The 26,444-nt window shown below is 38.2% G+C and overlaps 1 protein-coding gene across 1 annotated transcript; it reads left to right on the plus strand.

Annotated features, from left to right (window-relative positions):
- Positions 1-25,814, plus strand: arhgef25b (Rho guanine nucleotide exchange factor (GEF) 25b). Its single transcript, XM_079241903.1, has 16 exons — positions 1-345; positions 15,075-15,397; positions 15,499-15,603; positions 19,372-19,499; positions 20,263-20,329; positions 20,410-20,513; positions 20,656-20,725; positions 21,487-21,576; positions 21,662-21,754; positions 21,929-21,979; positions 22,072-22,149; positions 22,241-22,432; positions 22,514-22,694; positions 22,783-22,985; positions 23,062-23,202; positions 25,066-25,814. The coding sequence occupies exons 1-16, from the start codon at positions 255-257 to the stop codon at positions 25,162-25,164; spliced, it is 2,016 nt and encodes a 671-aa protein (XP_079098029.1). The 5' UTR covers positions 1-254; the 3' UTR covers positions 25,165-25,814.
- Positions 25,815-26,444: the final 630 nt, after the last annotated feature.

A 26,444-nucleotide genomic window follows, 5' to 3' on the forward strand; every position in this document is an offset into this window, starting at 1 on the left:
TGAGTCAAAGGCAGGAAAGTCTCTCTGGTTTTCCTGCTTTTTGTTGTCAGATCATGGGATAGGAATAACATTCGTCTCTCAGCGGTTTCTGCTCACATTTGGAATATGACCAGGGAGCTCTCTGTGCACTTTTCCACTCATCTTTCCACGGGATTACCACTGGAATAGTGTGTGTGGATGTGTTTGAGTGCGTGTGTGTCCAGCACTATGTCTGCTTCTGATGGTGTTCAGTCTGGCAGCAGAAGTGGATCACCATGAGAGGGGGTCACCAACGAGGCTGTGGGTGTCAGCACCTGTTCAGAAAACTGCTCCGCAAATGTGACTGCTGCTTCGCCAGAGGCAGAGGTAGGTAGACTGGATGTGCAGTGGTGGGATTTTAACTGGATGCATTCTGTGATTGTGGAACTACAGTAAGTCTGCACACAGGCTACTTCCCTTTTCTCTTTAGAAATGTTTATGTTGGATTATTTTGGCTTCTTTAACATGCTGCCGTGAGTTATTTAAGCTACTTGCAAACAATATTTGGAGGTGCTGTCTCATGGCGTCGTGCAAAAATTAGTTATATAAAGCTTGGAAAGCTGTCGGTTGTACAGATTTTGTTAACCAGTTATACATGTTTAGGAAACACTGTTGCCAGTTTCTTTTTTTCGTTGTCTTTCTGGTTCTATTAATGAGAAGTTTACAACCAGGACAGCAGGATATTGTAACACAGCTGATGGCACAGTATGAATATTTGTAATATGGTATTCTGTTGGCTACTGATCTGAAAGAAAGGCCTTCTCTGTATTCTCTGCCAACCTCAAAATTTGCATATATTCATACACACACACATACAAAGAGAAGAAATAAATATGATTAATAATACATCTGTTAATAGAGCTTACTTTCAAATGCTTTCCAAAGAGAATAATGGCAAAATATGGAAAATTACAGCTGGAATTATTTAATAAAAGGAGCAACATTTTCACATAGCACTCAGCTCTTGCTGCCGTCTGATATTTCTACAATATTTACGGTTTGGTCAGTAAGTATTAGGACAGTTTCAGCATTTCAGTTCCCAAAGAAACCACATTTGAGTTCTGGACTTCTTAAAGTTAAAGGAAGAATTGAGGAGTTCAGGCTTTTTAACATGTACAACCCTCTGTTTGAGGGGCACAGATGTAAAATGCCCATGAATTATGTGTTCATTTTCATCCAAATTTAAATCTTTTGCAGGTTTAACCTGATCGTTCCCAGCATCTTGCTTCAGTTATTTATACCTTCTCAGGGATAATTGTTCCACCTCTTTTTCTTTAAAAAGCTCTGGAGTGACTTCTGTAGGATGTTTAGGTCATTGTCCATCTCTTTTCTGAGTCAGCATCCAGTCATCTTTTCTGAATTTGGAGCCGAACAGAAAACATTTCTCTGATGTTTCATGTTTTGTACTTCTGATGTGTGCTTCACTTTCAAAGCTACTCCAAGCTTTCTCCATACATTTTCCTTCTCTTGTGTATCTTGTTTTTTTTTTGTTGTTTTTTATTTTCTCTCTGAAGTCTTATCTAACAGTTCTAGTAAATGTAAGTCTTGTAGTTAAAAAGAGACCTTTTAGCTGCTCAACTTTATGAAGGGATAAAAAAAGCAACATCTGTTCATGAAACAGATTTTTTGCCCTTGTTTGAACTCTTGAAAAGAGAGTTCAACACATCAAAGTGCTTTAATTCAGAAATCATGCCTCACTAATGGATGTAAGTATCATTGCACTTTAAAACCAAGGTTATTATATAACTCCAACTTAAATTAGTTAACAGCAAAAATAAAGATTTTAGTATCAGATGTATCACATTAAAAATGTCAGATATTCCACGTCATACTGAATTATTTACTATGGTTCTTGTCACTTCCTATTAATACACTGGAGCCAAGCCAATGGATTGATAGTAGCATACTAACTGCTGCTTATTGCAATTGTGTACACAATAACTAATATGCTGTATGTATTCTGGTGCCTAATACGAGACTCACATTTGTGTCATATTGTATCTTTTGACAAGAGATGGACATATGACAACGCTGATTTACACTTTGATGACTCATTTGGCAGTGATTTCTTAGAAACAGGCACTGAAATTTGTGAATAACAATAAGAAGACTATAATTAGACCATAACACAGCTAAATTGTTCATTCTCCCTTTTAGATAAACTGTACAGAAAAGAACAACCACGTACAAACAATAAAACTTAAACAAAGAAGAAAACCTTTTCAAACGTAACTGAGTCACTAAATCTCATACTATTAATACCTGAGGAAAAGGTAGGAACAATTTATTCCAATTCCAGTGTGTGTTTACATGGATGTAATTGAGACACAACAAGTGCAGACAGATAGTCAGTAAGTATTGCATTCATATCTGGATTACAGTGTTTCTAAACACGATACTGATCAAGCTTTAGTGAGTCACTGTCTTAGCATTCTTTTCTCCCACAAACTGAGGCTGAAAGACCCCAAGCAGGAGAAAAAAAAGAAGAAAGGAAAAACTTTGTGCATTTTCGGGAAGGCAGAAATAAGATTTATGAGGCAGCAAACACAGCAGCGAGATAGTTTACACCAATAACACATATTCTTTCTTTGACTCAGTCATGGTGGCAGGTTCACTACTCTGTTCAGTCACTCAGTGTTTCTTTAAACAAGGTTTCATTTCCATAAACCAGAACAAATCATACACTCTAAGAATCTGAAACCATCATAATTTATTGAAGTTAAACAACAAGACTGGTAGTCATTTTGTAAAATTCCCCAGGAATCATTTCAAAAGTAATTTCCTGCTTCACAGCTATCATCTCTGCTGTCTAAAAACGTTGTAGTCCTCTCAGTCTTGCTTGTCTGGCTTTAGTCAACAGATTCTTGAGTTCCTGGGTTAGTGGTCATTAGAGCTTTCCTACAATTAAAAAAGAACTCAAAATCTGTCATCAGGAAGCATTAACGAATGAACATATGGTAAAGCCAATCAGTGAGAAGTACATGAGGAATATGAAATATTTATCCAGGATAATTATGACCCCATTCTGTGAGTAAAAACTTTGAGTTTATCTGCTGATATTTGCTGCACAGCATAGAGTATAAACTTACCAACTATCGCTTAAATCACATGTAGTTCCACTTGTCTGGACAGCAAACGATTTGGTTATTGAATAGTATTAAAAGACAACTTAAGGAGAAAAAAGCATTTTTGCAAATAGTAACAAAATGACAAAATATGCCGTCAAATACATTTACCCTATACCAGACCCTTGGTCTGGAACAGGGATGCCCAGCTCGGGGCCTCGAGGGCCACAATCCTGCAGGTTTTCCATGTATCCCTGTTCCAACACACCCAACTAAAAGGAATCAGTCACTGTCCTGAACTTCATTGACTGCTGAATCTGATTAATGTGAGCCAGGCGGGTCGGAAAATGGAAACATCAAAAACTTGCAGGAAATCGACCCTTGAGGACCGACTTAGGACACTTCAAGTCTAGATTCTAGAAATCCACCAGTAGTTCTTCTAGAGCAGAGGTGTCCAGCTCCGGTCCTCTAGGGCCAGAATCCTGCAGGTTTTCTATGTATCCCTGCTCAGACACACCTGATTCAAATTAATTAGTAGTAGAGCTTAATCAGTTGTGCACGTCATTGGCTGTTTGATCCATTTAGTGGAAGCTAGATGTGTTGGAACAGGAATACATGGGAAACCTGCAGGACAGCGGCCCTCGAGGACCGACTTTGGACACCCCTGTTCTAGAGTCTAGAAAGAACTACTGGTGGATTTCGCTCATGTGAAAACAGGCTGTCCTGTCCTGTGGGTTATTTCACTACCATCCCCCTAACGCCCTTACACACCATGCTACAAATAAAAAAAAAGTAAATCCTCCTTTAGTTTTGGGTTTTGGGTGCAAAAAATAGAAGATCTGCCCTGTGATGCACTGGCAACCTTTCCACGGTGTACCCCGCCTCTCGCCCAGAGACTGCTGGGATACGCTCCAGCTTCCCCACGACCCTTAATTGGACAAAGTGGTTCAGATAATGAATGAATGAATGAATGAATGTAATAGAAGATCTAATATGCAGTTGACAGGCAGGTAGAGAGTCTGAGCCCTTCTCAAACTCCATAAAATAGTGCTGCACATAAAGGAAAACCAAGTCAGAGCTGAAGTCAGCAAATCAAAACACACAACCGGACATGAACGGTCTGACAAGAACGGGAGAAAATCAAGCCATTTTTATGAGGGGAGTTATTAACCCATAAAGACCCAACCCATGAAAAAAATCGTAAGATCAGTCCTGGTTTTATTGTTTTTTGTTTTTTTAAAAAATACATATTGAATATGTCCCTTTAACAAATGTAAAAAAAAAAAAAAAAAGAAAACCTTTTTAGGGATATTTACCATTCTTTAACATGTGATACGTCAAATTTTTACAGCACAACCCTCTGCTTTCTGGTGTCCATTAAGGGACAAAAGACAAAAATCAGATTGTGTTTCACAGGATTTTGAGCAAAGCTGATGCCAAATGTCTCAGAAACTGTACCGTTAATGTAACGCTGGCTTCTTACAGGTTAAAGCAAAATAACTGACTTCAAATCAGTAGCCAGAACATGGTGATCATGTCAGGTTGTTTCGGAAACACTGGGCTGTGTCACTGGGAAAAGCAATATGGGTAAGAGGGTTTGATGATTAAACCAGTAGTCTGATCAGATTTGATTAGATTCAATCCATCCCCATTTTAATTTAATCAAATTCAATTCAGTTTTATTAAAATAGCAACAACTCACAGAAGAGCTCAGAAAAGATCATTACACATATTATGTTCAAAACAACTCAGTTTAAGTCGACATAAGTCAGTTCATCGTAACTGAATTTTTTATTATTGCTTTATTAAGCATCTCCAGACAGAAACCAAGCGACTGAATCAAATCCATTTAAGTTTTTGTACGTCCTTTTTTTTTTGTCTGGCTACAAAAAAGCCTTTAACTTTATTGAATTTAGGAAAGAAATTAGGCTTTCTGTAATTCCCCAATATATATTTATCCTTCAACTCAAATTTATTTATTTAATTGCTTTTCTTCTGTTTCTTTTCTAAAATCATTGGAAAAGACACTTTTACTTATGAGATGCATTTCACATAGTTTGTTTTTTGTGTATAAAGTCATTTCCTAAATACCGTGACAATGCCTGAGAGCACAGGCAGCCGTAAACATGCACACACACTCAGGCACATACATAGACAACGATGGGCCATCTCTGCTCCGACCCTTAAATCCTCTGTTGTTCCAGTTGTTCGGGGGAGAGATTACAGTGCAGTGCCTCTCTGAGCTGCACTGTTGTGACAAACCCTGCAAGTAGACATGTGAAATGAAAGCACCCCTGTGTTGACACGCCTCACTTTCTCACCTTTTCACACAAACCTTTAACATCTTCATCTCTGGCATAAACTTCAGATCAGTTTAATGTTATACAAGGTGTGTTTCCTTTGTTTAGTTCGTTTCTAAGTTTGCTTTGTGTTCATAAAAAGCTGTCAACACAACCAAGATCTTTTTTGTATATTTTTTCTTTGTTTGTTCTCGGTTTTTCCAGATTTGTTGTTTCTCTAGGTGCAGTTTTTGTGAAAGTTTCTCCCTTGTTTTTCTAGTTTTCTGAGCTGCCTCCCGTTTTGTCTCTCTGGTCCCTCTCAATGAGTTTGTCTGTTCATTTGGCACAGAGTACAACACTATTTATAAAGACAGAGAGTCAGCTCCAGATAAAGAATGCTTTGCAATTGTGCTTGGAAATCGACTTAAAAGTCCTGCCAAGTCTCACTGTCTCATCACACATAAATCACTACAGCTCACAGACAACTATGACTAAACATTTCATTAGCTTACCAGTATGAGGTCACTGCCAGTATGTGAGGGAATAAACATGATGAGTAACAAGCACAAAAGTGTTTAGCTCCTCAGATCACCTACTAATACAGAACTAACACACTGACCCAGAAATCTGACCAACAGACACAGCAAACAAGAGTTTTCTGAGGTGAAGCAAGTTAAATATTAACGTCCTCTACAGTGTGCTCAGCATGATGGATAATAAACATAAAAATAAATAGTATATGCCACGTTTCTAGATCAAAATGATGATTAATGGATTAAAGACATAAATAATTTAAGACAAATAAATATAAACTTAACAAGGAATATGAACATGAGAATGAAGTGCAAGTATTGCTATTAGCAGGTTAGCTGGGTGCAGGGTGGTACAACACAGCAAAGCAGACACATGTATCAGAAAAGGCTGCAATGCCTCTTAAACTTATAAACTAACAAAATTTATTACCAAAGCTGACATAAAGAAGTCTGTTTTAGGTGCTCGATTGCGAATCTTTTTCTTTTTTTAACCATCATTTCAAGAAAACAAAGTTTGTTTTCTCAACATAAGGAGATGATTAAGGTGTGCTCAAAAGTAATTGGTTACTGTGTATCAGCTGATTTTAATGATCACCGATCACCATGCCATAGTCATGGTGCACAAGTGTCATTCTGTGAAGCCAAGGCAAGTTTATTTGTATCGCACCTTTCAAAGTGCATGAGTTATTGTTCTTTGTTGGACCTGATAGAAGTAAAATTGAATGTATTGATTAGTTATGGATGTTATGGACAATCTGATGTAAGCTTATGTCCATTGCTAGCTTAACTGTACTGAGGCATCACAGTACAGAGAAGCACTATACTGGGATGCTCCTTGGAGCCACCAGTGATGGCAGTGTTTCCCAGTCTAGATCTTCAGGACACCCTGCCCTGCATGTTTTTAGGTAACCTCACTTTAAAACACCTGAATGAAATAAAGGCTCATTAAAAGGCTGCAAAGAACTTGATAAGAAAGTTCAGTAATCTGACTCAGGTGAAACATGTAAAATGTGCAGGGCAGGGGGCTCTGAGGGCCAGGATTGGGAAACACTGAGTTAAGGTGTTGGGAGAGAAAAAGATGATCCAACTATACACAAGGGAAAGGGGGGGGGGTCTGTATTCATTGAATATTTCTAGTTATGCAGGTGACACTGTGGTATGCTGCTCCTCCACCTGTTCAGGCTGTCTGTCGGCTGCAAATTGCATTTAGGTTCACATCTGAAAAAAGGTTGTGTTGTCTGCATACATGCTTGCAGTGCTCATAAACTCTAAAAATGGCCTCCTTTAGGTCGCTGAGATTTATCACTGATTGTAAATCTCTTTCTTCACGACTCAGTTTGAAATGTTTGTAATGAATGTTCTGCCTCCTCCATAAGTAGCTCCAGCCACTGACATGTTTTCAAGACTATTTTGACCATATTTACAGACTTTTTTCTCAAAAAAGATTTGGAAATGATTTTCTTCAGTCTAGGATTTATTCCTGACACTTTTCTTAATGAATGAAAATTCAGAGCAATTTTATTGAACTTGGAAGCATGTACTTTAAGATTTACTGCTTTTCTTGTCACAAATATGACAACTGATATTTGATAACCTGTGATACTATTTCTTGTCACAGTATGACTTTATTAATCCATTACATGCTTGTTTTTCTTATCTACATGAGCAATAGAGCTTCACGGTCTCATTGGTAAGGACAATCTTGCAAAGGAAAGCTTTTTGACTTTTAATAATACTCCAGATCCTCCATGCAGTGCTCATTTGCAGACTTTAGATGTGCATCTTTTTTTTTTTATAATATTCTGAATTGTGTAGTGATGAAATTGTACTTTTCTATGTTTTATTTATACTCTAGAACTGGAGCCAACAACTCCAGTCCATGAGAACTATAATCCTGCAGGTTGTAACGTTTCCCTGCCGCAACACATCTGACCCAAATCAATGTTTCATTAAAAGGCAGGTGCAGAAGAACAACAAATGAAGCAGGTTTTAGCAGGGAAACACTAAAACCTGCAGGATGGTAAGCCCCTGGAAAATGGAGTTTGTGACCCCTGTTCTAGAAACTACATGATGCCGTAGCTTACAACGCTCCCTACTTATTTTCCACACACTTAGACTTTGTTATATATTTACTTTTCACTGCATGAAACATTAAAGGCTCAAATGAGACTTCTATGTAAAGAGAAACCTGGTTTAATATTTTATGTTTAGCTGATATAATTCTGTTCATTTAGAAATGTTTGCTGCTACCATATCTGACTGTTTGAAAGGTAAATAACTTTCCCCCTATTAATTAGTGTTTAAAACACAATAATCATATAAGTTTCTTAATAGTAATAGAATAGTAATAGAATAGTTTACAACATCACAGGTGGGACTGACCAGTGAAGAACAGGTAACATAATCAATAACAGCTCAATTCAATTCTTAGTGCTTCCTTTTTTTGGTGAAATGCTGTCTGGGGATTGGCTAAACCTGTCTGCAAACATGCTGTTTTAGTTTGGACAGTTGCTCCTCCTCCTCCTCCTCCTCCTCCTCCTCCTCTTCCCATTATGACTTTGTCCCTTTCGTGCCACAATGAAACACCAGCTTTCACCTACCAGTCAGTTCGGAAGCTGGCACATGCTTTACATGTGCTGGATGCTCCTTCCTGATGCAATGTCTGAATTCATCTGGGCTGGAAACCGGAAACCTCAGAGAACACTGACCTATGCCCGTCTGCATCTTGGGGGGGAGGGGGCTTAAACCACCGACCTTCTGGCTAGTGAACAACTGACTACCTCCTGCTACCCCGTTTGGACAATTGCTATGTATCAAAACCCAGCCCTTTTATGACTGACATTCAATGTTTAACTGTATTGTTATTCACCTCATCACGGGCAGCCAAAGTACCGAGCTGACGTCACTGAGCGTTAATGAGACGCAGTAAATTATGGTTTGGGACTTTTAATCAGGATGTGGAGTACATGACAATGATGCTAGCTATCTGTGTTTGTATCATTTGGAAGGATACACTGGACTGATTTCACTCACTGCTGCCACACACTGATTTTGGATATTAAAATACAAAGAAAAAAAAAACTAAAGTTGTTTGTGTATTATGATAAGGAGAGTTTGTGTAGGTAACACATGTCTGTACTGGCTCACAGTTGATTCAAAAGGACATCAATCAGCCTGGTCACATACTGTTTTAACTTAGATTTTTTTTTTTTTTCTTTTTCTGTGTTTTTGCTGATTTGGCCACAAGTTAATAAAGTCTCCACATTAACATTAAAATTGCATACATTTATGCAATATTCTCTCTGCTTCAGGCATTAAAGCACTCAACATTTTGATGTGGATCAAGGAGGATGGCATATTCGCTCATGCATGCTGGCTGTCACCATCCTTAAACTATTTTTCAATCGTTTTCTGGTAATATGAGTGGATGCAGATGACAGGACGGTTGCTGATTTGCAGTTTTGGTGATGAATGATGATCTAGACTAGAAAGTATTTTCTTTGTATCAGTTAAAAATGGTTCATCTGTCAGCTTGCTCATGAAAAGAAGCCCTGATAATGATCAGCTTGTAACACAATTGTAGGCCTGGGATGAAACATGCGGAAACGTTTAAGTGGTGCTCCAAGCATCTCAATATTTCCTGATGGAAACCATATTAGGAGTTTCATTGTTAATCTGGACGGACGGAGAATGAGCACCTTAGCAACACTTCCATAATGTAAAGCAGGTTATTGATGCAACAGACGTTTTCTCACCTCTGGACTAAATAAACATAAATACTTTATAAAGATATTAAGCAGAATAATAATAATAAAAAAAGATCTTTTTGAAACATTAGATTTTAAAATGAGTTCTGTTGGAGGCTTTTCTCATTCATTTATATAATCTCTAAATGTGTTTGCTGTCATTTAAAACTAACTTTAAGTTGAGTAATATGGCATCTGTCCGCTGCATTTTTTATCACTGAGGAAAACTGATCACTATTTTAAACATTCACACATGCATGTCAAGTACAGGTGCAGTCACAAAAACAACCTTTTTACTGGTCGACAGGATTGTTATAAAACTAAAAACAATGTGAGGAAGTAGAATAAAACAGTCAGATGACTTTCCTTCTCCTGGTTCACTGACTATCAGTGGATCTTGATAGGATTTTGTCCATCAACTACAAAAGACCATCAAGATAACTGACTTTAAACTTGATTTTAATAGGAAGTTGGCATCTGTCGAGGTTTGCAGTAGTAGAGCACACAAAAATATTCACAACTCCCAAAACGTCCAGACAAACAAATTAAAAACTTGATTTACCGAAACCGAAAGGAATTTGATGCACAAGCAGGAAATTTAAATGAACGAACAAAAAACAAACAAACACCAAGCTGGGTATAGTAGAGGGATGGCAGTGGCTCGTTGGAGCCGGTTGTTCTGTGATCTGAAGGTTGGCGGTTTGAGTCCTGCTCTCTGTGCTGCAGCCCAGAGGGGGTCACAAGTGTTCTCTGAGGGCCGGTCCCAAGCCTGGATAAATGCAGAGGGTTGTGTCAGGAAGGATATCCTGCATAAAACAGTACAAGAATGGGACTTCCGTCCCGGCTGGGTCGTTGGAAGCCGATGATTCGCTGTGGCTACCTCTTCAGGGGGGAAAAACCGAAAGGAAAACAACAACCAAGCTGGGTTCAGTCCAACAAACAGCACCAAATAAAGACCGGGGAATAAAGCAGGGGTCACCAACTCTGGTCCTCGAGAACTACCATCCTGCAGGTTTTTGTGTTTCCCTGCTGCAACACACTTGACCCAGTCGCTCATTACCAGGCAGGTGCAGAAGACAACGGCATGTTGCTGGAGAACCTTTTCATTTGAATACAATGTGCTGTACCAGCGAAACACTAATATCTGCAGGATGGTAGCTCACGAGGACCTGAGCTGGAGACCCCTGAAATAAAGATGGACTATCACTCACAGCAAAAAGGTGCAGATTATTTTAACAGAACAGTGGATCAATAATGACGATAATTTAAAAAACCCAGTTTTGAATAACATATGTTTGTGATATGTAAACAACAGAAATAATCAGACAAAAAAATACAAAATTAAAATCCAAAAACAAATAAAACTGTTGAATGATCAGCCAGAAATGCTCAGTAGGATTCCTGTTGCTTCTTGACTCTTGCAGATATTTTGTTCTTGATCACTGTCTTGATCGCTTTATGATGTTTTATCCTCTGAATCTTGTGGAAAGAATCAAAACTGTATAAATCCAAACCAAAAACATCACTTTGTATGCAGTTCACTATTTATACAGCACACAAACTGGCCTTTAAAGCTGATGTGATATGACCACAGACTTTGTATTTAAATCAAAACCAGACTTAAAATGTAAATACTCAGTGTTCAGAGAAAGTTTACCCAATTTAGAACGTCTTCATCAGAAGCTGACTGTCCATGAGGTCTGGATTAGAGGATGCATCAACAGTATGCATGTTTGCACACACTGTAAATACTCTCCCTACAGTCCTGATGATGGGCCAGCTGCTGCTTCTTGGAAATTTTATAAATTACATAACTGAATGAAACGATCGTGACAAGTTAAGTCACTCGGCTTAGTAGTGATTTAGATGTCACAACTCATGTCCACTATTTAAGGTGGAATAACTAATGTTTAATTATTTGAGGAAAACAATGCAGTAATATTTATGAGCGTATATTATATAAATAGATTAAATTGATAGCAGTATTTCTGTAGAATCTGAGGTCCACAGTTTAACCTAAAAAAAGAGAAAAAAGAAAGCAGAATAGGAAAAATTGTGAGACAGTTTTTAGTTTAGCTGAAACTATGGATATAGAGATATCAGCGTTGTTTCTTCTGCTACAGCGCTCCAAATAAAAACGCAATTCTTGATTATTGTTACTTAAAAAAAGGTATAACTTAAAACCTCCCAGTTGTTCAGGAATTTACAAAAAAAAAAAAAAAAAAAAAAAAAGAGATCAAGATTAAACAAAATATAAATCTTAACAGTTTTACCACATAAGGTCACAAACTTTTATTAATTTGCCCATGACTGATATTTATTCTGAAGAATAATCTTAAAATGGAAAGTAAGTCAAGTAAGAAAAGACTCACTAAATAACAAGTGCTCTGACTCATCAGATAATGCTTTGTGGAAATATCTGTTGTCTTCAGATGGTTTACTCTGTTATGTCTTCATGCAGAGATTTGCCCAAATGGGTGACAGTGGAGACCTGGCAAATCTGTGCTAATTAGCACTTTTTTCAAAGGTCATGGCAGGCGACATAATCTTTGTACAACCATCTTGCAAACACACTCTGCTGTATTTCACTGTTTCATATGCTGATAGATGATAGATACATGTGAGAAAAAAGCAGAAAAACAACAGTTTCTATCACGCCCTGCAATGGACTGGTGAGCTGTCCAGGGTGTACCCTGCCTTTCGCCCAAAGACTGCTGGGATAGGCTCCAGCTTCCCTGCGACCCTTCATTGGATTAGGCGGTTAGGATGATGGATGGATGGATAATGAATAAATGAATGAGTTCCTATCACGTCTCTGTATTGGCGCTGTGATGGACCGACACCCTGACATGAGTGTACCCTCCTTCCCACCTGACAGCTGATGGGAAAGTCTCCAGGAACCCTGCCATGGAATAAACGAGTATAGATAATGGGTAGATAATTCCTACCATTTGTGATGGACTGGCAACCTGTGTACCCTGCCTCTCATCCAATGATTACTGGGATGGATGGATGGATGGGTGGGTGGATGGGTGGATGGATGGGTGGATGGATGGATGGATGGATGGATGGATGGGTGGGTGGGTGGGTGGGTGGATGGATAGATAGATAGATAGATAGATAGATAAATAGATAGATAGATAGATAGGATCCATCCATCCATCCAGCCATCTATCATTTAGAGCCTGTTTAAGATTAACATCTCACTATGCCTCCAGGTGACTGATTACAGCCTGGTTAATAACTAACATGACTGACAGGATAGTTGTGTAGCTCAGCAGGACACATGAAGCCATTAAGTCATAAATTTTTTCATGGACAACTCTTTTTGAAAATATTTGCCATTCACTTATCCTTATTATCAGCATTGAAGGAGATGGGTTTTGCACCTTCACACTGGCTTGAAAAGGAAACTACAGCATTTTTTTTGCAGATTTTATCAGTAAAGCAGCATGTTGATGCTCTGTCTCCTTTTTTTCCTCTGATAGAATCCTCTTTTGCTGCTGAATCAACATTCAAAACGATTGCGTTGTTAATATCTACTTGCTTGCTTTTGACAAAAAAAAGGAAAACTCAACGTCAAATGGCATCTTGGTTGCAAAAGTTGTCCATATGTACATATCAACTGTCAGTGTGCCTTTAAGTTACTCAGGAATGTGAAGTTTTAATATGGGAAAGTTACATAGAACAACTTTAAGGCTCAGTGTTCCAGCTCATTTAAACAGGTGATTATTTATATGTTGCATTTGAATTATTTAGGTTTTTATCTCCTTTATCTGCACCAGCAGTTTTCTTTTATTTCCACACTGCTTTAGATTAATTGTTTTCTTTTCTATTTTCCACAAATAACTAAATCAGTTTTGGTCAGCATGCAATTCCATTTGTAAGACATGCAGACTGTTCGTCAGTTCATTTGGCAAGAACCACCAGACAGACACAAAACAATAATCCAACTGTCCTCCCCTCCCTCCAAATCTCCCCATTACAGAAATGAGTTTGTGCCATTCACAGCATGAGTGAAGTACCAGACAGTCCATTTGTTTAATATATCATATTATGTGAATTTAGTCTACTTCAGATGTGTTCTGAATTTTAGGATATTTTAATGACAATGAGAGAATACTAAAGTAATTAACTGAATATAAAAGCTGTGTTTTCCTTCCAGGAAAAATGTATCTAGTACTTTTAGATTAATGGGAAACTGAATAAAACAGGGAGAAAAAGACATTATGTAGTATTTTAACATCAATTTGGTGCCTTGTTTAATTGCCGTATCAGACATTTTGGTCAAATGGTCGACCCGCTTTTCCACTGGCTTCTTAAAAGCTTGTCATTATGATTACAGCTTTCATAAATGTGCTGACAGGGAATAATGACTTCTGAGAAGAGCCCAAAATTACAAAATGGGGCTCCTGGAAGATTCCGCTTTGCTGTGTTCAGCAAAAGTCAGTGAAATGTTGATGTTAGAGTGCTGGATTCAAACAGTGTGGTTGTGGTTTAGGTAGCACTCTCCACAGTGAAGAGACTTAAAGCTGGAAATGAGATCCAGCTGGAATTTCATCTCCAGTACTGGTTCTAGCTGTTGAACGCCAGCTTTCACTGCACATGTACTGGGCCCAGGGTTTATCGTACGTTGGGGCACAGAACTCAAGAATCAAAGTTGTTTGTTGGTTGTCCTAAACACAAAAAAAAAAAAATCTTTGTTTTATCTGAAAACTGTAAAATTCTGCGCGTGGAGGAAGATTTGTTGCAGGTAAAATTGATTATTTGAAAAAAGTAACCTGTTTAGGTCCCTCTGGCATCATTTATTGCAGATATTTATGTCATATATTTGAAATTCAGATTCAAAATCAAGATAAAAAAAAAACATCTCCTCCAGCAAGCATATAAATCTGTTTAAACATTTTGTAATATGAAAGATAATTAAAGTAATATCTACCAATAAATTTGCTGTGGCTCAATAGTAATATCTGCAAAACATCATCAAAACTCAGATCCAAATATTGACAGGGGTCTTTCTTCTAGTTTTGATATCTTGCTTTCAAGTAGATTTTACTTATTTTATTTTATTTTACAATTTTTACTAATTGTCAATAAGTAAATAAATGAATAAACAAACAATTATTGAAACAATGTTAAAAAGAAGCAGAATGAGACTCTAAACACTTTATTTAATGCTCAGTTTATCTTTGCATTTAGTTACAAAGGGTCCTTCTCCTTGTGAAAACACACCAGCTTTTTGTATTCGCAGAGATAGCTAGGATAAGTAGGTACAGTAGCTCCAGTGGATAAAGTTACAGTTAAGGCTTAAACCAGGAAATTGAACAACATTTTTCAGCACAAATCTGTCTGCACAATCTGCCTTGAGAGGATATGCGCCACAATTAGCTGCTACTTTATGGCAATCCTTTCTCCCCTGTTCTTTCCCTGCAGCAGAGTCGTATTCAGTGGCATGCAGTGAAGGCAGTATCGCCCCATCTGTGGGATCTCTGCCTCACCAGGCCTCCGGCAGCACCAGCCCCTGCTCACACTCCTCGTCTGGGGGATCACGGCATCCTGTCAGCGCCCTGAAGAAATGGCTCACCAATCCTGTCCGGAAACTGAACTCTGATGCCAGAGGTGGAGCCGAAAAAGTGGAGAAGCAGATGTTTAGGTCAGACGGAAGCCAACCAACGTTGCTCCTTTCCCACAGTGAAGCGCAGCAAAGTCCTCTGGAAATATACAAAAACTGCGCTGTCCTGACTTCTGGAAACCTGGTGAGACTTTAAGGCAGGAAAACAACTTCCATTTAGATTCTTGGAGAAAAAAAAACAATTCTAATAAATCTGTTTTAATGTCTGATTATTTTTGTGTGCAGGACAAGAAAGATGGTCAGTTGAGTCCAGCAGCACTGTCTCCTACTCTGCCATCTCATCAGAGCTACTTATGTGACCAACTACTAAGCAGAGACCCACATAGCCCAGTAAAGTCCTATTCTTCTTGACTCTATTACTCTTTTCTCTCCAAATCCATGACTGACATTCTGATAAATTAACGACCAGGTGAACTGCAGTTGCAGATTAATAACTTTTATTCTTGTTCTGGATCTGGCAACGTCAACTCTGTGAAGTTTGGGGATTAAAAATAGGCACAGCAGAACAAAAATATGTTGATCATCAGTTTATTTGAAGCAAATCACTACAAAAGAAAAAGAAACTCACTGATAGAAATAAACAGGACATTCCCAGATATAACTGGAAGTCTAAGTCAATCAAACCATCCTTCCAGGTCAAGTTATTTGACTAGAGGTGATCAATGTCATCAGTTTTTCCATAAATGCCTTTAAATGCTGAAGATCTCTACGATGAACAGTTACAGCTATGAGTAATCATAAAGATTAATGGTAGGAACATTAATATGCAAATAAAAGGCATTATCTCCTTTTATGCATCCACAAATTACACAGGTCCACGTTGCCAACTGGGTGAATGGGAAAGTTCATTCAGGCACCATCCTCAATCGGGAAACTCACAGAAATCTTCAAGTAGAAGCAAACAGAAGCAGTTTAAGTAAAAGCAAACAACTAAAAAGAAACAAAAATAACTTAAACATTCTGAATAAAATAATGTCTTCATTATCCAAAGCGATCTCCAAGTTGTGCTGATGAACACAGAGCACCGAAACCTAAATGTTGAATTTATAAATAAACTGGAAAAGCGCTGAGAGAGCTCTGATCCTCGTCAAGCAGCCCATTTCCACTCGTATTGTGAAGAATCTTTTTTAAAATGCAATGTGTCCACCATTCCTTCCAGATTGCTCCAAAAATTTAATGGAAACTAAATGACCCATTCACAGAAAAATAAAGGAAAAAAAATCCACCCAGTAGTTTATGCATTAAATAACAGACAGTGTTAAAAGAAAGACTGGTACTAATAACACGCTTAGATTTACCAGTTTCCGCTTTATTCCTCAGTTGTCCTTTGACAGATTAAGACATTTTCTTTGACATTGCTGCTTAAAAACTGATGCCTAAAAGAAATTCTTTAATATTTGATGGTTTTATCCAGGATTAATTTTTTTTTTATTGGTAATGACAATCCATCCTCAGTCAACTTGAGCAAAATATGAGGAATAATGAGACTGTATCTTAATCTATTTAATTTAAATCTGTTGTTTATAAAATGTTATCGGATCATTGTGATGCAAAAATATAGATATTATTAAACTGTTACAGACTAAAAGTTTTTTGTAAGATCTTCTGGTAAAATTAAATCAAACAAACAAAACAGACAGAATAGTTGTACCATCTTTATGAAATGTAAGCCTAAGTACCAGTAACAACCACAAATGTCTCAAGTTTCTTTGGAAGAGGGGACGTAACGTAAAAGATCAAAAATGTTTAAAGTCAGATTCATTCTCTCCAGTAAGTTCTCCGCTTCCTTTGTGGTTTCTGTTAGTCTTCTACTAAAAGTCTGCTTGAGGATTTTGAGCTGATAAGAAAAGACTGAATCAGCCACGTCAACACAGACACAAATGAGGACTAGAAACACACACTTGCCACTGTACATCATGCTAAGTTGTACCGGCATGTGGACAGCCTGTTTTCTGCACGCATTGCTTAACTTCCACCAGTGGTGCCAGGAAGGAACATGTCTCATTGTACTTCATGTGCATGCTCACACACAAGCACACATAAATACATATGAGCCCCTGTGACTTTTTCTAGTAATTCTAGCCTGCACTGAGTAATCTTTAGAGAGTGGAATCAGTCCTGTGGGCTTTTGTAGATAACATCTGGAAATGATCAACTCAACAGGCAGTCTGTAACAGGGTCGGAGGGTCGGGGTTGGGGTTAAGAAGGAAGAGGGGGAAGAAGAAGAGGCCTAAAGGTAAGGTGAAAAACAGGCTCATTGATGTTGGACAGTTCTCCATCGATGACAGGGTCAAGTTTCATAACCTTTACATAAGAGATAAGAGGAATTTTTTTAAAAAGGTTAACGTAATCCTTTCACTCATAAAGTACTGTGTTTTGCTTGATAAATGGCTGACCTCATTTTCAGTCTTAATGGCCCTTTAGAACAATACCATTTCACAAAAACCCACAGCTTCACTCCTGCACTTTCTGGGTCAGTTCAAACAATCCCTCTGACCTTGGAAAGCAATATACAGGATGCTATTTGCCTTCTTGCTGACTGTTAAATTAATAAGATTAATATCATGTTCATGTCTGTAAGGTAAGTATAAATTTACAGCCTGTTTGCGCTGCATGATGTCTGTCCAAAGTAAACAAATCCTCCCACAGACATGTCTACAGCACACTCATTAAAGTGTTACAAGTGTGTTTGGTTGATCCGTGCAAAAACACAGGCGTTAAAAATAAAAGGATGACAAATCGAACTTAAAATTGTTTTAAAGCAACAGGCTAAAACACAACAACGTAACAGTCCTGACTTTACGACTATATTATGTGAGCAAGTGTTACTGTTTACGACTTCATAGTAGAAAAGTTCTGACTTCTTGCACTTATTTTATTGCATAAACATTTCAGTGGATATTTAATTTAACTCATCTAAAATTGACATCAGTTCTCAAAAATGTTTTCTTTTCACAATGCTTTTGTAGATGAGGAAATTAATGTTAGAAAGAAAATTAAAAGGGAGTAACAACCCTGCAAAGAAGCACGTTAGTGGATCATTCACAGGAGATGGAGTCTGAATCAGCTCCAGATTGTTTTTATAAGGAAGAGCTCTACTGTTTGAGGATATGAACAACCAACAGTGCAAAAAGAAAAAGCACCTCCCAAAAAAAAAAAGATAAACACGAAATGCTTAGTTAACATACAAACATGCATTGATTCTACAGGCAGATTAGTGGTGCATAGAGGCAGAGGACAAAATGTGTTGAGACGAAAGTATGTCAAGAGGATTACAGTCAAATTCACATTAGATTATAGTGCTTTTAGGTGAGGAGTGGTATTTGTTATATAACCAGTCTCTATGCCTGGGTCAGTTACCCTGATCTCTGTTATATGACTTGACAGACTGTGCATTATTAGCCATCCTGTCTGCCCAACTGACTCTGCAGCGTTGAGAAAAAAACAGCTCATTTATATCAGATTACTTATGGCTGCCTAAATGTTATATTCCCGACAGGACTGTACCGTGGCAGACCCAAAAGGTGCCAGATGATTTCAGTGTGAGGTTGAATCAGTCATAAGTACCGAATTAGCAGCAAATTAGCAGCAATTCTGCAGAGCAATAGAATACAATATAGTATAGTATTGTATACTATGTCAAAAATGCATTTAAGTACACTCCATATATATATTTATTGATTTATATATGCAGTGTACATATATGCATATACATATATGTATGGATGTAAGACAAAAACTCTACTAATTGTAAAACATGGTGTCATGAAGAAAGAAGAAAAAGTAAGTAATTTGTACTGTAAATTTAGTTATAAAGTTCTAACTTGCTGTAAACAAAGTTCATGTACATACAGAAATCAGAAGACAAAGAACATTATTTTCATTTGATACAGGACAGTGCTTGCAGAAACTTGCATGACAGCAAAATACTTAAGTAAATTGTACTTAAGAACGCTCAAATATTTTGAGTAACCGGAGTAATCGAACTTACACTTCCCCACTATTTTGGATAGACCATGACATCCCGCTGACTTCTCTTACACAACATATTACAGGGATGCTGACCAACTTCTATGTTACTTTGTGTGTGTGTTTCAGAGTCAGAAGCCCAGCATCAACAGTCTGCAAGGAGAGGACAGCTGTGGTGTGGCTGAAGACTCGGCCAGCCAGTGCTCGGCTACTGTGGACAGCGAGGAAGAGAGAAGCATTGCCTTGGAGAAAAGCTTGTAAGTAAAGACCACTGCAGTGATGCAATAGTTTAACACTGACCATGAGACATTTATTCACTTTCTTGTCAAAAGTCAACAAGTAGACTGGCTCTACTCACATGTCTGCACACAGCTTGAAGAGCGCTTACTCTGCTACTGCACTTTATCATTTTCCCCTCCCTTTTCCAACGAGCACTGAGACTCAGAATAACCCTGAAAACAAGTAAAATGACTCAATCTGGTCATTCTACAGTCATTTAGCAGAAACTTTTATCCAAATCGTGTCTGTTGCTCCCAGTTTCAGAGTCTCCAAAATATATTGTAAAGTTGGTAAACTTGTGTTTCTGTTAAGGGTGAACGGTGTCCATAGGACTGTCACTAAATGTTAGCATCTAAAGGTAATGCCAGTCAGAGCCAGAGCTGAGAAACTATAAATGGGGCTTCATACCTTTTAAACATTTTGTACTAAAACAGATCTCACTCAGCCTGAAGTGAGTTATTCTCTCCAGCAAAAGATGTTGCGGCTAAACTGCCAGAAACAGTTTAGTTCAGTTTATCATTCGCTTATATGCTTGTTTTTTATATGCAAAATATATAAAATGTTGTCTGCTTAGCAACTGCTTAGCAGATCATGTTTTTTTTTACTTATTAGAACATACTGTGTCCTCAAGAGAAGGTTAAAAAAAAAAGAGCCTGAAAGTGTTGCAGTAATTCCTGCCCATACCATTTAGCCAAAGTGCAAGCCTGTTTCTGTTTGTCTTATGTTGTGACTCTGTTACAGATATGTTCTGACAGAGCTGATAGACACAGAAAGGTTGTATGTCGAAGATCTTGGACTCATAGTTCAGGTAATTCCGGATCATTCAAACGGAGCTTTTCTCATGTAAAAACCCATGAGCTGATTGGTGATGTGTTTGTGTCTGGAAAGGGCTACATGACCATGATGACCAGTCAGGGTGTTCCAGAGGACATGAGAGGGAAGGACAGGATTGTGTTTGGAAATATCCACCAGATCTACGACTGGCATAAGGAGTGAGTCTCCTCTCAGAGTTTATCTTTTCAGAATTCTCCATTTTTATGGCAGTTCACTTTGTGTCCTGTCCTCTGCGGCTGTGTTTCCTGTCGGTGAGTGGGTATGAATCCTCCTTCTTGACCTTTGCTTTGTGACACGCAGCTATTTTCTGGGAGAGCTGGAGAAATGTGTGGGTGACCCCGACAGTCTGGCCCAGCTCTTCATCAAACACGTGAGTGTAAAGATCGCCGAAGCGTGGATGACAGGCTCCTATTTTTCCATCTCTTGACAAGTTTTACATTTGGATGAAAGTTAATTTCATCCCGACACTTTTGTAAGTCTTTGGTCTGCAGATGTGTTTTCTTGTTGTAAATATGTTTTCTGCAGGTGCAGCTGCAAAATAAGAAGGTTTTGTATCTCTGATTTGACAAAAGAGCCTCAAAACCTGCAAAGTGATAGATGATCCACAGAAAGCAGAGATGCTGACTGTGTAAATGACCTGGATCTGCATCTCATTTAGGTTTCCAGAGTTTTTCTCACATTGTTTTATTCTGAACTCGGAAAATTGGTTTGACATTAAAATAAAAGCACATTTCAACCAACGTTATAGAAAAACATCTAATCATTTGTAAAGATTTAATTAAGACACTGATTTATTGTTGTAAAGAATTAAAATATAGAAAAACACCGTAATTATTAGTATTTTTATTACAACTGTGTGGAAACTTGTGACAAAGCTGCAAAATAAGCTAAATAAGCCAGCAGAGAAAATAGGACCAACATTACCGACATGTCACAGTTACCAATGTGTTTGACTTTTAGAGACACAACTCATAAAACTATTATTTCTATGTCACAAGAAGTATCTACCAAAGCCCATTTCCTCTTAAGTGGAAGAAAAACATAACAAAACTGTAATAATGTAACGTAGACATTTATTTACACCCAGACAAATAATTTGAATCGGGTCTGAACTGACTGTGAAACTTGCAGGAACGACGGCTTCACATGTATGTGGTTTACTGCCAGAACAAGCCCAAGTCCGAACACATCGTCTCTGAGTACATTGAGACGTATTTTGAGGTGAGAACCAAATATTATCACTTCTTTATTACCTCATCTCATGTTGTTAAAATAAAACAAGCAATTTTTTTCTGTTCCTTTACAGGATCTCAGGCAGCAGTTGGGTCACAGGCTGCAGCTCAATGATCTCCTCATCAAACCCGTTCAGAGGATCATGAAGTATCAGCTGCTGTTAAAGGTTTGCTTTTTTGTTTTTGTGTATTTAGTGTACATTTTTTGGTGCATTTATTTAGTTTCTTGCATGTAACTGCATTAGTTTAAAGTAGTTTTTCCTCCTTTGTTTAATTTTAATGTTGCATATGTAGCAATAGAAAATTAAAGTTTAAAGAAGCTTTTTTGTATATGTTGTCAGGACTTCATAAAATATTATTGCAAAGCCGGGAGGGACGTTGAAGAGCTACAGGTATGTAGAAACTAAACTAAAGAAATTCTTATAAAATATTTTATTTGTGCATTTATGCAAATTCTGTTAACTTTAACCGACTCGTCTGTCAGAGGGCGGTGGAAGTGATGTGTTTCGTGCCAAAACGCTGTAATGATATGATGAATGTGGGACGCCTCCAAGGTTTTGAGGTACTGAATGTCTCAAAAGAAGTTTTTATTGGTCATCACAAATAAGGTGCAGCGACTTGACAGTGTCTGTGGCTATTATGTACTGTTTCAGGGGAAAATCACGGCTCAGGGGAAGCTGCTTCAGCAGGATACTTTCTCTGTGAGCGAGCAGGAAGGTGGCCTCCTGTCCAGAGCAAGGGAGAGGCGTGTCTTCCTGTTTGAGCAGCTGGTCATCTTTAGCGAGCCGATTGATAAGAAAAAAGGGTTCTCTTTGCCTGGGTACACCTTTAAAAACAGCATTAAGGTTAGAGTAAAGCTATGTTTTAATCCATCTCTGATATAGATCTTTTATAATGGTTCAATTTAAGCTCTTTGTTTTACATAGGTCAGCTGCTTGGGTGTGGAGGAACCCTCTGAGGAGGATCCATGCTGTTTAGTGCTGACTTCCCGAGGGACTGACAGCAGCATAACTCGCTTCATCATGCATGCATCATCTCCTGAAATACAGCAAGCTTGGTTCAACGACGTGGTCCAGATCTTAGAGACTCAGAGGAACTTCCTAAATGGTGCCAGTGTTCAACTTTTCTTTAATAAACACACAGATGCGACAGTTTTGTGTGTCTTAGTGATGTGACATATTTCTGTCCACTGCAGCCCTTCAGTCCCCAATAGAGTACCAGCGCAGGGAAAGCACGTCAAACAGCCTGGGAAGGAGCATGAAGTCTCCAGTTGTGACACCATCTGGGTTGCGGCCTCACTCCTCAGCATCCATGGAAAGACGCCACCAACCCTGCCAGCTGTCTTACAACAACTCCCTGCCCTCTCTGCACTCGCCCCGCCTCAACCCAGCCTCAAAGGTGATGCCTGGACATCAGATTTCTATAACATACATCTCAGATTCCTATCTTTACTTAATTTCCTCTTGGTTTTAAGCTGTCTAATCCATCTGCTGTGACGCTTCAAGCTACTCATCCTCCATTTTCCTCACACCAGCAACTCAGTCTGTGCTCAGAAGTGGAACGCGACTGCAGCGCATCAAACGGCCTGTCACCCTGTAGCCATCACCACCAGAAGGTAGATATGCCCTCGGTTTCATTCTCTGTAAAGTTCTTTAGCTTTTAGTGCTTTCAGCAAAGAAAAATTGCATTTTTTTCACTCGTCTTCTGGATGATGCGAAGCTCCAAACATGTTCTGTTGTTTTTAAAAAGGTTAGATCAGATACGTGAAGCTGCAATCTATGTGGTCATTTGTTGCCATGATCACTGATGAAGAGAGGAAATTACTCTTTGGCCACCTTTTGTCGAATATCCTGTTGTTGTTTCTGTGTTGATTTACAAACCTGTTCAGTCTAACATCATGGAAAACCCGCCGACCTGCTGTTTTATCTTATTCACTCAGACTTCCAGCGAGCATAGGAAATAGTTTGATCACTCTGCTTTTATAAGGCAGCATGCCATAAAGCTGTTGTCCTCCTCTTGGCTCCTGCTTTGTGTTTTGGATCAGCAATTTCCATTGTGCTTTTAGACACGTAACTGTACAGACAGATTTCCCATATAGCTAGAAAAACTTCCTCCAACAAAAGCATAAATGTCTAAATCTGTTGTATAAATAGCTTAATACAAATCATAACAACAGCAATGATAAGAAAGTATCAGTCAGGTTAAATTGCATCTCAATGTGTTATTCTAATTGCACAAAAAACACTTTAATGTGCTTATATTTTTTCACATTGATCAGTTAACAATCAATTGAATAACTCGAATTAAATGTGCAACCTGGAAACTGCTTTTTGCTGTGGCCCAAAGCAGATGGATTAGGGTGGATGGATTTTGCCCACAATGTATTTCAAGTTTTATCTTCCAGATTTACAGTTGTGCTCATATTTATTCATATGTCATTTAAGAAGGAAAAAAAACAGCTGCCTGTAAAATAAGCTGAAATTGACTAAAGTAACAATAAATAGAAATTTTTATAAAAATCATTACATTATTTTCTAATTCTGGTTCAATAGAAATATTTTTTAAAAAAGCAATCAAATAAGATAATTTATTATATATTACACCACTCATAAACTAATATTTAGTGTAACAATCCTTTCATGTTTCCGCTGCAGTCAGGTGTTTTCTGTTCCTCTTAGTCAGACTTCTGCACCTGTTGACAGGTATTTTGTCCCTTTGTTCAAGAGAAAAGTACTCTAATTTGTCCAAGACCAATTTGTTTGTTTGTTTTTTTTTCTTTCTTCAACTCAATTAAATAAAAATACAGTGTCTTATATTACTAAATTCTATTTTTGCAAATTTTTAGTTATTGTTCCTTTTTTAATTCTCCAGTTATTTGAGTCTGTTGTAAATTCAGCCTTTTCTTTAATGAAAGGGGCACAACTGTATAAAGTTGCCCCTTTCTATTCCAGACCACATATTATACCCAAAAATCCCAGTTGAGGTGCCCATCAGTCCCAGTCACCTTGAAAGTGTCTCCCAAATGAATGAAAGTGTCCAACCTTCCAGAAATCCTCCGTAGTTCCAAGTGACAGATGGGGAGTCCAGTCAGCCATTAAACTTACCAGTAGAGGACATGTAGAGGACATCAGCATCTTGAGAGTCACACTGACCTGTCTGGGCATCATGTGAGGCATTCATCACATGAGTGGATGTGTGGATGGGGCTTAGGGTGTCTGAGGAAGTGAGGTGTTGTAGACCATCATCTTTTAGCCGATTTACATCCTCTGTTAAATCATCTGGTTTTTTCGGTCACAATGAGAGAAAGTTGGACTTCTGAGTCTTTTCAAAGCTTGATCTCATCATGTGCTGTTTGGATGAATCCATTACCTGTGTGACAATGAGCTTTAGAAAATCAAAGTGTTTGACATCATGCAAAAAAAAACAAAAAAAAAAACAAAAAAGAACTAAATTTACTTTATTGCTTGTTTCCTTCCAGGATGTGCCTGCCAGTTTCCAAGCAATCACATTTTGTGACAATTTGACTTATTCTGCACATCGGCCGAGCAGCTTGGATCAGTTAAAGGAGCAGCAGTGAGCCTCAGTGAACTCTGCAGTTTGGGTGTTGCTGCTGAGTTGGAGCGCTCTGTCAGCACATGTGGTATCATTTCTGCACAGAAGTCAAAGTGTCAGTGATGCTGCAGCCTGATCAGGACACATTCTAATGTGGTTTGAGTGCATTCAGTGAGTATGTGTGGATTTTTTGCGCATACACGTGCTGTATATAGAAATGGTGATAAAAGGTGAGGCAAACTGTGGGGAAATATGGTTTGAAATAACCACAGAGACTTAAATCGTGTTGCTCTATGTTGTAAATTGTTAAACTTTCTTACTTTTTCCACTGAAAATTCCTCAATGGATATTTTTGTAATGGATATTTTTCACAAAGGACCGATTCCACTTTATTCCCCTGAAGAATAAAAACGTCAAAGCCCCTGATACAATCTCTCACTTAACTCTATCCTCCCTGAGTGATTCTAACTCCCACTCTCGCTCTGATATCTGAATCCATCTGTGCATTCCCTGCAGATTAGCATTGTTATAATTACTAGCAGTGTTTTCCGTTTGGTGGACTGTTTCAGCCCAAGCTATTGTGAGTGTTATCTGGACTAAACACATTTTCAAACCCACACAAAGTACATGTCAAAAGCAAGCAGAAAGAGGAAAAAGGGAACAAAGATCAAATTGAGGTGCTCATCTGTCATTGTCATTTTGAATGTAAATAATCTTGTGTGGGATCAGAGTCCGTAAAATTTGTTGTGTCCTGATACTCACATAGAATTAAAGGATATGCTGTTCAGAAATTGGTCATTGTGTTTTTTTTCTAAGTTCCTGTGTTTCTTTACTGTTGAAGCATGAAATTTGTCTTTCCTGATTACAGGAAATTACAAAACTATCATTTTGTGTCTGTCATCAGTCTGTATTTCTCTGTGGTTTTGTAGCTGGCTTTACAACTAAAAATACTACCCGTTCATTTCAAATAAATACTCTGGTCTTTGTGCCCATGAGATCGCTGTACAGTCTATGTTTCCACTCTATAAATAAGCCTTGGATCACAAACCCGGGGGACTGTTGTTCTCATCAGTTGTTACTTACATTAAGCAGGAGAGGTTTTACCATGGACTGATGCCATAAATTGTAGAAAACCCTAAAAATATCTCAAATGAACCACTGACTTCTAATCTAATCATAGAGAAGGTGAGAGTTCACACATCTGTTTGTAAATGTCTTGATGCGCAGTCATGTTTGCTATACTGTTATGATCTACAGTGAATGCTAATAGCTGTCTTTGCCACACGTGTCTTTCTACATCAGATT

Source organism: Telmatherina bonti (genome assembly GCF_933228915.1).
Source record: "Telmatherina bonti genome assembly, chromosome: 6".
In the NCBI taxonomy this organism is placed as follows: Eukaryota; Metazoa; Chordata; class Actinopteri; order Atheriniformes; family Telmatherinidae; genus Telmatherina; species Telmatherina bonti.

What these genes read in the sequence shown, in the direction of transcription:
- arhgef25b (XM_079241903.1), top strand. Translation starts at nt 255, where the DNA reads ATGAGAGGGGGTCACCAACGAGGCTGTGGGTGTCAGCACCTGTTCAGA. An exon ending in ATTGCCTTGGAGAAAAGCTT is followed by an intron (nt 19,500 to 20,262) that starts GTAAGTAAAGAC and finishes ACTCTGTTACAG; the next exon opens with ATATGTTCTGACAGAGCTGA. An exon ending in ACATTGAGACGTATTTTGAG is followed by an intron (nt 21,577 to 21,661) that starts GTGAGAACCAAA and finishes GTTCCTTTACAG; the next exon opens with GATCTCAGGCAGCAGTTGGG.